Source organism: Nicotiana attenuata, chromosome 6 (genome assembly GCF_001879085.1).
Source record: "Nicotiana attenuata strain UT chromosome 6, NIATTr2, whole genome shotgun sequence".
Classification (NCBI taxonomy): Eukaryota; Viridiplantae; Streptophyta; class Magnoliopsida; order Solanales; family Solanaceae; genus Nicotiana; species Nicotiana attenuata.
This window is the reverse complement of record NC_031994.1, coordinates 64,814,834-64,827,026: the sequence shown is the minus strand read 5'-3', so window position 1 is coordinate 64,827,026 and position 12,193 is coordinate 64,814,834. Positions and strand designations below refer to the sequence as shown.

The following is a 12,193-nucleotide window of genomic DNA, read 5'->3' as shown; positions in this document are numbered from 1 at the left end:
CTTGAACAAGAATTAAAAAGTTACCCCAATAAGTCAACCCCGGACTTGCACCTCAGAACCCGACAAAACTCACAAAATTCAGACACCCATTCCGATACAGGTCCAATCGCACCAAAATCATCCAATTCCGACCTCAAATCGGCCTTCAAATCATCAATTTATGTTTTAGAAAAGTTTTTACTAAAATTCTCAATTTCTCTAATTCAAATCATCAACTAAATACAATAAATAAGGATGGAATCATGAAATATAATCAAACCCGGGTCAAGAATACTTACCCCATCCAAATCGTGAAAAATCCCTTCAATGTCAACCAAAATCGAGCTCTCTGACTCAACAAGTGATAAAATAACTAAAACTCCCGAAATAGAGTACTTTATACATTCTGCCTAGTGAAACACATCGTGATAGCGGAAATTACATCGCGATCGCAAAGAAGAAACAACATTGCCCCCAAAAAATGAACTTTGTGAATGCAATAGCATGGGCGCGAATGCGATGAATCAGGTAGCCAAGCTGCCAGCCACCTAGATACACTACGCGAACGCAACTCCTTAGTGGCGATCGCGATGAAGAAAATCAAATATTAGAATTAGCAGTTCAAAACATGAGGAAACGGCCCGTAGCCCATCCGAAATACACTCGAGGCCCCTGGGACTCCGTTCAATTACACCAATCAGTTCCAAAACATAACACGGACCTACTCGAGAACTCAAATCACACCAAACAACAACAAAACTACGAATCACACCTCAATTCAAGCCTACTAATGAACTTTCAACTTCTAAAACTCTCGTCGAACTATGTCAAATCAACTCAGAATGACCTCAAATTTTGCATGCAAGTCCCAAATGACACAACAGAACTACACCAACTCCCGAAACCACAATTCGAAATCGATATCGATAAAGTCAACTCCCGATTAAACCTCCCAACCTTACAAATCTTTAACTTTCGCCAAAAAGTATCAAATCAAGCGACGAACCTCCAAATTCAAATCCGGATGTTCGCCTAAGTCCAAAATTACTATAGGAAGCTATTAGAATCATCAAAACACCATTCCGGAGTCGTCTACAGAGAAGTCAAACTCCGGTCAACTTTTTCCATTAAGCTTCTAAAACAAGAATCATTCTTCCAAATCTATCCCGGATCGCTCGAAAACCGATACCGATCATATACACAAGTCATAATGCATAATACGAAGGTACTCGAGACCTTAAACCACTGAGCGGAACGCTAAAGCTCAAAACGACCGGTCGGGTCGTTACAAGATGATTAGGAAAAAGTGGGTGACATCCTAGGTTTACATTGCCCATAATTTTACATTACTTTCTTTTTCAAATTTTCATAATTTTTTTTATTTTCTATCATTTTCTTATTTAAGTTTAAATATACATATTAAATGTTATGTTTTATATTTAATATTGAATGTTTCTCAGATATGTTGTTCTGTCAAAGGATATCACATAGAATATTACAAGAATCACAAAGGGGATGCTTAAAAAAAAACAAGTTTTAAATTATAATATTAATATTAAGTAAATCTAAAAATTTTACAACCGCGCGAAGCATGAAAAAGTATACTTGTTAATGATAATTTTATTACCTTATCAAGTAACTTGAATAATTTGAAATTTGGGAGAAAATCACTACAACACGTCGAATCAATGGAGGACTAAATGGGCAGTACATTTTTTGTTCCGTGACGAAAAGAGGGAAAGTGAAAGTGGCACCAGGCGTGGGCGTGGCATCACTAGAGTTGCCAATTTCATATGGACCGCGCAAATCAAACCTCTTTGGGATAAGAAGCCGAATGAATCTGCGCGTTTGAGAAATAGGAAGAAGAAAGCTCCTTCTCCTTCACCATGGTCACCCAAGCAAAACTAGTAGTAGAACCTCATTTCTCCTGCGGTATTACTGTTAGCACTTTGGAGAGCAGTTTGAAGTTCGGCCATCGTTCATCCTTAAAATTTCATTCATTTACCACTCGACGACGCCTTTCATTAGCAGCAGAAGCAGAAACAACTCCTCCCGGCCCAACCAATCAGGTCCATCTTTTTTTTTTTTTAAATCCAAAACTATCCCCAATCCCCAACCTCAAACTTAAATGTATATATCTATTTAATCAGGATGAGCAAAGAAAGCCACCGGATCTTCAAACACTTACTGGAAGGTTCTGGAAGATTGCTGTTCCATATTGGTCATCCGATGATAAAGTCCAAGCCAGACTGCAATTAGCTGCTGTCTTTGCACTTACTTTAGGGACCACCGGTATCAGCGTTGGTTTCAATTTCCTCGGCCGTGACTTTTATAATGCACTAGCCAGTATGTTTTTTCTCTCTCCAGATTGTTTTTTTTTTCTTAAAGAATTTTGACTGCACTAATTAATTTCTGCATGTTTTGTTTGATTTTGCAAAGACAAAGACCAAGAACAGTTCACCAAACAACTGTTATACTACCTTGCTGCTTTTGCTGGTGGTATTCCGGTGAGCTCATTGCTCCATATTTTTTAGGTATAGCTCCGAATAGTCTTTTTTCCCCTTCAAATTATGCAGATATTGTGCATCCTAGAATGGGTACTTGGCATGCTATTTCACTGATAAGGGCGCGGATTCAGGATTTTTAAGTTTACGGGTTCTGAACCCACAACCTGTGTTGTTTATTGAGTTCTGGGTAGATTATTTATACATATTAAGTGGGTCTCTTAACACAAATACAAGGTCTGGGCCCGAACCCGTAACTTCAACTGTAGATCCGCCCCTGGCACATTGGTGACAATATAGATTAAAGAGTATCATGTCTTTAGCACCTTGAGACTTCATCTAGAAGGACTACTCCCTTCTAAAAATATGTATGCATTTATTTTTTATAGTAAAACGGAAATGAGGTCTTCTAACCTCTACTTCTCTACTACCAATATTTGTCATTTCTGAATTTCTTTTCTATTATCCTCATTTATTAGCAGCGAGAAAGGTAAGGAAAAGTACATTTCGTAGCTTTGAGCTTTATGTATTTTGCAGATCTTTGTGTTGAGAGATTATGCGCGAGAGAAGTTAGCTTTAAGGTGGAGATCTTGGATGACAAGCTATTACATGGAACGTTATCTGAAGAATAAGACGTTTTACAAAATTCAGTCTCAGTCTACCATCGATAATCCAGATCAGCGAATCGTTGACGATTTAAGTTCCTTTACTGGAACAGCTCTCTCATTTTCATTGACCCTCTTCAATGCTGCCATAGACTTAATATCTTTCAGCAATATCTTGTACGGTATCTATCCGCCACTGTTTATTGTGCTTCTTGCATATTCACTTGGTGGAACGGCTATCAGCATCTTCCTTGGAAGGGTAACTTTCTCACTTTCATATTTTCTTTTGAATCTCTGTACGATAGAACATTTAGAGAATTGCTAAGTTACAAGACATGTCTACCAATTTTACTCCAAATAATGGGAACTCTGATTAATTTAGGGATTGGTGGGCCTCAACTTTTTGCAAGAGAAGAAAGAAGCGGATTTCCGCTATGGGCTTGTGCGTGTTCGAGAAAATGCTGAATCAATTGCATTTTATGGAGGCGAGGAGAATGAGATGCAACTACTATTAAGTCGTTTCAAAAGCGCTTTTGAAAACCTAAATGTATGGAGGCCTTTGTGTTTGTTTGGTACTTCAACTGTCTTAGTTTTTACCTGCATTGAAGCATATATACTCAAATTTGTGATTCAACAGTTGTTTCTATATTACTTCTGTTGCAAAGAATTGTTTCATTGTCACACACTTAATAATGAGTTCAATCTGGTAGCCAATATTAGGTGAAGAAGTTAGGTTTAATCTCAGCTTGTCTAACTATGTGTAACCTTGTCTGGAGTAAGTGCCATTGATTGTCCCCCATTTTGCTGAAGATGAAAATTTGGGAGAACATCCAAATTTCTTGTAAAACCCGAGACTTTTCACAGGAAGTTCCCACCCAGCATCCGGTGATCTCAGTAGTAATACATCTATCAACTATACCTCAATCCCAAACTAGTTGGGATCAGTTGTATGAATCTCTGTAATCATTCTGCTCTATTGGGGCGCACAGATGTTTCCAAGTGTTTCTTCAGCAAAAGAATGCATTCTGATGTTTTTGTCACCATACCAGTGTTGTCAAAGGCGCGCTTAAGCCCTGAAGCGAGGCTCAAAACACGTTGAGCGCTTCGCCTCGCTTTGTGGGCGCTTTAGTGCCGCATCAAAGCTCGAAGGCATACTTTTCCTTGCCAATGAGTGTAATCCTGAAAAGGCGACCTTAAATAATTGATATTTCACTTTATCGTGATTTTTTTTTTTCAATTTCTTTGTCCGTATATTTGTTATTCATGCTTATAATGATTAGTCTTGGACTACATGCATATTTTTACTTTTTCTCCCATTGCGCCTTTTTTCATTAAAGCCCACGCTTTATTTGCGCTTTGCGCTTAAAGCCCCAACGGATCTTAGAGCTTTTTTGCGCTTTTCGCCTTTGATAACACTGCACCATACTGACCCTTAAAAACCTAGTGCTTTTGCCAGCTAGGTTTTATTACTAAGTAGATCATATTTCCAGGGGTAGTTTAAAATCTTTTAAAGGATATGTGTTATGTCGGGGGCAAGGAAGTGATCTCTCTGAGTTGTGTCTTCGTATGGGATTTGCAATCTCATCATCTCTGATTAATCAGAAGCAGTGCATAAAACTAACCTCATATACCTCATCTTAGCATTCGTTAAATGTTTGACTTTCTTTTGTATGTGTTGATGCATTTTGAAAATGTTTAGTGTTGTATGCTATTTAATTTTATTATATTTATTTTATAAGCGAATATTAGAATTGATTCTCCTGCCTTTGGTAATTGGCAGCAATTGCTGATATCTTCTAGAAATCTGGAGTTCTTCACCAGTGGCTACCGCTATCTTATTCAAATTCTTCCTGCCGCAGTTGTTGCACCTATGTACTTCTCTGGAAAAATTGAGTTTGGGGTTGTTAATCAATCCGCCTCTGCTTTTAATCATATTCTTGGTGATTTTTCCCTCATTGTCTATCAGTTTCAGGCTATAAGTGCCTTTTCAGCCGTCATTGACCGACTAGGTAAGTTATTTTGTTTCTGGCTGGCGCATTCTTCTCCAGTAAATGGAAAGCCTTACAGAATATATTGATATTACTTTGTAATCCCATAGAAGGAGCATCTTCAATCTATTTTGTTGGAGAGATGCCCCAAAGGGAGGGAATATACATGATATCTGACAATGTGCAGGATCTTGTCTTTTTCTTGGCTGATGTGACATGAATTTGTTTGATTACACATGGTTTTATATGCTACATAGCTAATTTTGTGCATGTTGCTTATCTTTGTAGTTTCCAAGCAGGTGCTTTGATCTAGAGTGAAATGTAGCAATATCTGACCAACCCAATTCGCATCTCAAGCCCCTAATTTTGCCTAGATTTTTGTTTCATAACCCTAGTGCCAAAAGGGATCTTTTTTTAAATCAAGACTCTGACCTTTGGAATTGCACTACTTTTATGCTTCTTATAGATGCCGGATATGTGATAGGTTACTTGAAAAACATGAGTTTCTCATAAGGGATGCTTTCTTTTTTCTTTTTCTTGTCATCCACAGTTACTATACAACCTACCTGAGACTGTCGAAATGTAACATTTATCTTGACCTGCTCACTTCCCTTGTGTTGGGTAGGAGATATAATAAGGGTTGAAATGAGATGGGCCTAAAACGAAGGGAATGGATATTGATGATTCATATAGCTGATCCTAACTTCTTTTCTCTGGATTGAGGTGTCGTCATTTTTTTGTGTGTTGATAAGGCTTGAACCTCTCTGTACTGGGTAGAACCATAACGCTTTGGGTTATAAGGGTTAAAGCTGGTTGGTTATGGTTTGTGTTATTAGGGTCGCTTTGGGTTATAAGTGTAAAAGCTGGTTGGTTATGGTTTGTGTTATAAGGGTTAAAAGCTGGTTGGTTACAATTCTTTTTATATTTTTCAACTCCTGCTTGGGCAAGGACTCCATTATACAAAACCCCTTCCATTATATATTATAAACATCTTGTTTCCCCAAGATAATCCCATAGTTGTTTCTTGATCCGTACTTTGTTTTTCTTTTCGTAAGTAAGATGAAGCAGCACCAAGAAGGTGTTAAGTATTTACATGCAAAAGCTCAGGTTCCCATTATAACTGCAGGGAGCTGAGGAATTGTAATAGTGTCAACTTCATATACATCTATCATTTTCACCATAAAACCAAAAACTGTTGACACTTGTATCTACAAGTGTGAATAGGTACATCTTTAATCTCAAAACATCCCTAATTTCTCTCAAGCCACAAAAGCCCAAAAATGCAAGCTGGAACTATAGCCAAGTTTCTTTTCTACTCCAATTTTGTCTTGTTTTCTCAAGCATCTGTCATTAATTTCTTCCCTTCTGTTTTAAGCGATAAAGTATTTTTATACATTAAAGTTACCAAAAGACCTTCATCTTTTTCGTTTAAATGCATTGCAATATCATGATTGATTCTTCTCAAATATAATATTTCAATTAGAACAAATCAATGTATTCAAATCATGCTCTTCAAGTTTTTTTTTATTTTCTATTATTTTGTAACGGACATATATTATATTGTTGAAACCATTGATCTCTGATTTTTTATTATAATATCTATACATTTAGGAAGAAGGTACAGAACATTGACGTTGCCAGCTTGCTTCGAACTAAAGAAAAAGTGGATTTCTTCATTTTTGGAAATGCAAAATGATGAGATTCCGGCGACCAAATGTTAATATGCTTTAAATTAAAAAATTAGAACTACTTTTGGGAAATTTTTATATTAAGAATCTAGGAGTAGTGCTAAGGAAAGTGACTAGTACTAAATCAAACTTTATGGTTGAATCCAATGAGGAAAAAATTGAACCATTACTGGGATAGCACATAGCATAGTTATGATGTAGTATAAAGGTAATATGCAAATGAAAACTAAATGCTTAAACAAAAGAAGCTCAGCTCATAAGGCCTTTAGTAGTTATTATATACATAAACTATAGCTGGTTGCACTATAGATGCTTGAGAGCGGATGTTAAAACTGATCTCTTCTTTCGTCTCATATTATGTTGTAACTTCTATGGCTTTTCAATTATTTTCTTCCCTAAATTGTTTTTTCTTCTACTTTGTTGCTTTTTTAGTTTCCCAGTTTTGCTATTTCCATCCAACATGAAATCCAACCGCTCCAAAACAGTAGTAAGCTTGTCAGCAAATCATTCTGACACCTTAAGGATTTGCAGGTGAATTTGATGACGTTTTGGATAGCAGCAACAGAAAAAAAGGTGATCATGACTTAAAGGAAGAAATCCAACTTAGTTTTTGCTTAATAAGCTGTTCCAATGGGCTACAGTCAAATGGATCTATGCCGCTTTCCAGCCGTGTAAAATTACTTGATGTTGAACAGTTGACTGTACAGACACCAAGTAAAGCAACTCTTATTAAGGACTTGTCTTTTGAGATTTATGAAAAGGATCACTTGCTGGTGAGTCTTTTATGTTATTTGTTGATCTGATTAGGGAAAGGAGGAATTGTATTATTACTGGTAATTCATGTGTTAAAAGGAGGGTAAAGAAGAAGGATCATAAGCCCTTGTCCCAGGCTAAATATTCATCTGCACCTGAGAGGGATTTGGTGAGCAAGAACTTAATTTTTATACGCTTAAAACACAAAGTTACTGCAGAAAATACTTTAAAAAATTATGAAGTATCCAAACACAAAGGTAAAGAATCAATCTAACGAACTAGTCATATGATACATGCACATTATAATATTTAAAGTCACCAACTTCTTAATTATAGAACAATATATTATACAAGTTTTAGTCAAGTACATGGGAGAAGATTTGATACGGAATGTTCTGCGGCAAAAAGCGGACAATCTAAGGTATAAAGTGTGCATAGTTGTCCTTGGGGCGTATTGACCAAGTAGTTCAAGGTGTAAAACGTGCACCGGACGAATACTCCAATTTACAGGCATTAGGCCCCCTTGATAGTGGGGTGTTTATAGGCTGCCTCACCCCTAGAGTCCCAATTTGACTTTTAAATGGTGTTACTTATTGCTTTGTAACAGGTTACAGGACCAAGTGGAAGTGGTAAAACTTCATTGCTGAGAGCTGTAGCTGGTCTTTGGAATTTTGGGAGTGGAGCAATTACAATCTATGTCAGACCTAGAGGAGAATTGGATATGCCTCACTCTCCAGATGTGATTTCTAGTCAAGTAACTTCAATTAATGAGATAATTGGGGATTCCACAGGACGTAGAAATTCTGAAGGTGTAATTTTTCTTCCTCAAAAACCGTATATGGTTTTGGGAACCCTCCGACAACAATTGTTGTATCCTACATGGACTGAAGATTCAGATAACGTGGTAGATGATGCTAAACAAAGTGGTATGTCATCTCATGATCCATAGCTTAAAATCAATTTTCAATTTTTTTTATTTGAAAATAGTGGTGTCCGGACCAGCTTGCGCGCACCTCGACTAATTCCACGGGGTATCTGCTTTCTCCCCCCATCACAGGTACTAGATAACTCTGTCCACCAAGGCTTGGACAGATGAAAAGAAATCACCTAGTGTTTTCGCCTCCTTTGGGATTTGAACCTGAGACCTTATGGGTTTTAACCCACTTCATTGACCACTAGGCCACATCCTTGGTACATCGCAACATCAGTTTCTTATGCCGTTATCAAGCCGTATAGGTTCTCAGTTCTTGTTACATGTTGTCATCCCCCATATGGCTCGTCTCTGTAGGCACTTGCTGCTTAGTTTTGCTTTACATTACTTCTTTTGGCGCTTATACCATGTGAACTGCTTAATTTCCCAACTTGCACGTAAATTTTCTCTGTGTCGCCTCCATGTCATTTTAGCTGTTGGAAGAATTCTATTTACAGATTGTGTGCTGAAATTTTCTCCAACTAGCACATGCAGGAGATGCAAGGTGTGTAAATGTAAGGCCAAATCGGCCTACATCAGATGATCTGATACAAGTTCTCAATGACGTATCCCTTAGACACTTGTTATCTCGTTTTGACGGCCTAGATTCAACATATGAGTGGTCGAGCGTTCTTTCCCTTGGGGAGCAACAACGCCTTGCCTTTGCCCGTTTGTTGCTTGCAAAACCAACTTTGGCTCTGTTAGATGAATCCACAAGTGCTCTTGATGAAGCCAATGAGGTACTTTAACGATTTACAGATGCCTTTGTCTTATTTTGTGATTCATTTGTTCATGTGGATTGCATCCAGTCAGACTTCAGAGTAGCTCAGTTCAATTTTCTTGAGTATAGGCCTCTGGTCCATAGGGGCTGGATTCATATTACCAATAGATCTTGCTTGTCAGCGGAGGTTAACAAGTCACAAAAACTAAAGGCCCTTGTTCCCATGTACTGAAAAGCAAAAATCAACTCGCTTCAGGGCTTTCCTCGATGTGAGGCAAGCTTTAACTACCCGAGAACGAAAAGTCTAATGGGGCTATTGCCAGGCCTTGCTCCTTGGCGAGTCTGATTCTTGCACCTTCTGTTAAAAAAAATTATATTTGACTCTAACAAAATAAATTTGTATTTACCTTATAAAGGGAATATAATTCTCTATAATGAGTAAAGTAGTGACCTAGAGCCCGTTTGGATTGGCTGAATTTAAGTAGCTTTAATGCTGGAGCTTGTTTTATAGATAAGCAGTTAGTGTTTGGATAGAAGTGCTGGAGCTGGAAAAAAAGTTATTGAGGTGTCTGGTAAAAAAGTAGCTGAAAAGCAGTTTTTTCTATTAAAATGACTAAAATATCCTTAAAACTGTTAGTTACTATAGAGGAACTGATTATTCAAGATTTCTAATTCGAATTTACTCATATACAAATAAATTACACTATATTCAATTCACATTCAGTTCTACGATGATTGCAAGAAAGTCATTTTACCAATAAATATAAATTATTTATTTGAAGTGGTTATGTTCTAGCTGTTATTTGGTTTTAAAAATCAAACTAATTTATAAACAAAGTTGCTCAAACCATTACGTGCTTTCTGCTATTAGTATGTATATGTATTAATGCTAACCAATATTTCATATGCACAATAGTGCACTAACTGGTGGCTTTCCAAAATGTTTCATTTCCAGAAATGAGAGAATCTACATTCATTAGAATTTTTTTTGCTAAAGGTGGGTCATCTATTTACTTACTGAGCTTAATTATGCATACAAGCTTCTACATAATACCCATTTCAATTTCTTGAATTATTCAGCAACTCTTGATACTTCAGAGAGTTCAAATCACGAGAAGAAAGTAATGCCACAAAATCTCAATCAAAAAAAAAAAAAAAAAAAAAAAAAAAAAAAGACAGAAGAAGTGATGTAGAGATTGAAGAAAGGAAGAGGAAAGAAGAGAGGAAACCAAATAGGAGTAGCAGAGAGGAAGAAAAGAAGACGACGAGTCTAGGGATTTTGTTAGTAAGGGGTATTGTTGGAATTAAGAAATATTATAAGGGATAAAAAGGTAAAATTATTGGTCAAAGTAAATTAGCTTTTAAGCCAAAAAGCAATAAGTTGGGGTAGTCCAACTTATTGCTTTTGGCTTGTTTTGGACCTTTTGGCTTAAAAGTCAAGTTCTTTTTAAGCACTTTTTTTACTTTACCAAACACCCAAATAAGTTAAAAAGAGCTTAAAAGCTAGTTTGACCAGCTTTTAAGACAATCCAAACACCCTCCTAATATGTTGTTATGTATGAATGTTATTATGCTGAGATATCTAAATTAAGTTGCTTATATTTTTGAATTTTATATAAGTTAATCTATATTATACTTTTGCTATTTATTATATTTAATTTTGTTTCTTTATACATAAAAAATAATAATTTGTGAGCATACACTCCGTGCTTAGGGCTTATCTTCCGCTCCTTGATATTCCATCTCCCCATAATAGGTAAAACACTCCACATCTTCTCGCCCTTAAAAATACTGCATATGCGGATCCAATCACGATCTTATATATAAGAAGAACTCGGTTCTTTAAGCTTACAAGTTTTACTTTTTGAACTTTGAAGCAATCTGAGGTTCAAAATGCTCTTCAATGTCAGTCAGTCACATGTAACAGTCTACATATGGAGATCATTTGATCTTCTACAATTACTAATGAAATCTCAACTTTTACCCATATGAACATTTGTCGCAGTCTCTCGTAAAACCTTTGGTGATGCTACAATGGTTTGTTATTTCTATTCCATTTATTATTTCTTACTTGCTTCCATTTGCTTCCAAATAAAACCTTTGTTGTACTTTGCTTTCAAATAGTCTACATTTGGAAAAAAAATTGATCTTCTACAATTACATATGAAATGTCAACTTTTTACCATATGAACATTTGTCGTCATCCCTCCTTGTAAAACCTTGGGTAGTGCTACCGTAATTCCATTTATTATTTCTTACTTCCTTCTGTTTGCGTTCAAATAAAGCCTTTGTTGTACTTTGTGTATGCAGGCTCGTCTATATCAGCTAATCCAAGCTGCAGGAATCACGTACATAAGTATTGGCCATCGTAGCACCCTTTACAAATACCATAAAAAGGTCTTACATATATCTACTGCCAATACAGCGAGTAACCAGCGCAATTGGAGCTTTAAGAACGTAGGAGAGGACTCCATATACGATTTTTCGAAGCAGTAACTTTGAGCAAATAATTTTTCCTTTAGTACATGTTATTATTGTTTGGACGCTTATAGGAGTCCAAACTGCTCGCGAGTAAGTTTTCAAAAATTTCATCTTGACTATGCTGTATGGTCAATGGACTGCACATGGAGGTTCTCATGGAATGCAGTCAAATTTTGAGAATTACTCCCCATGAATGTCTCTATGTCATTCTTTCTACATTTCCAGGGTTATTTCCATGTATCTGTAATTGACGGGTAGCTATGGAATGAAATCATCTACTTAGAATTTAGGACATTCTGAAAGAAAAAAAGAAGAGTAACAAATATTTTGGTAGGCAGAGTATTCTTGCTAGGCCGTCCTTGAGACTCCTATCATATAATCCTAAACCCTAATAGACATGCTGCCATCTTACCTCAGGATAGGACTAAAATTAGCCACAAAAGTTCTCTTCTTATTTTGGGTACATTCAAACTATAGTTTTTTTGATTAATTGCATTCTTGATT

The 12,193-nt window shown here is 36.5% G+C and overlaps 1 protein-coding gene across 2 annotated transcripts; it reads left to right on the top strand.

Moving 5' to 3' along the window:
- LOC109227108 (ABC transporter D family member 2, chloroplastic) lies at window positions 1,673-11,983 on the top strand. Of its 2 annotated transcripts, none has more exons than XM_019392129.1 (10): window positions 1,673-2,048; window positions 2,130-2,325; window positions 2,419-2,486; window positions 3,021-3,347; window positions 3,471-3,635; window positions 4,869-5,097; window positions 7,296-7,537; window positions 8,125-8,443; window positions 8,983-9,227; window positions 11,519-11,983. In XM_019392129.1, exons 1-10 carry the CDS (start codon window positions 1,866-1,868, stop codon window positions 11,702-11,704), a joined length of 2,160 nt encoding a protein of 719 aa, XP_019247674.1. In that variant the 5' UTR covers window positions 1,673-1,865; the 3' UTR covers window positions 11,705-11,983. The 2 variants fall into 2 exon arrangements, with proteins under 2 accessions (XP_019247674.1, XP_019247673.1); XM_019392128.1 differs by having other exon boundaries at window positions 8,974-9,227.

Excerpts from the sequence above, each read along its gene's own strand:
- LOC109227108 (XM_019392128.1), top strand. The coding sequence starts at position 1,866 with ATGGTCACCCAAGCAAAACTAGTAGTAGAACCTCATTTCTCCTGCGGT. Across the intron at positions 2,326-2,418 it reads CTTTTATAATGCACTAGCCA|ACAAAGACCAAGAACAGTTC; the intron begins GTATGTTTTTTC and ends GATTTTGCAAAG. Across the intron at positions 9,228-11,518 it reads CTCTTGATGAAGCCAATGAG|GCTCGTCTATATCAGCTAAT; the intron begins GTACTTTAACGA and ends TTGTGTATGCAG.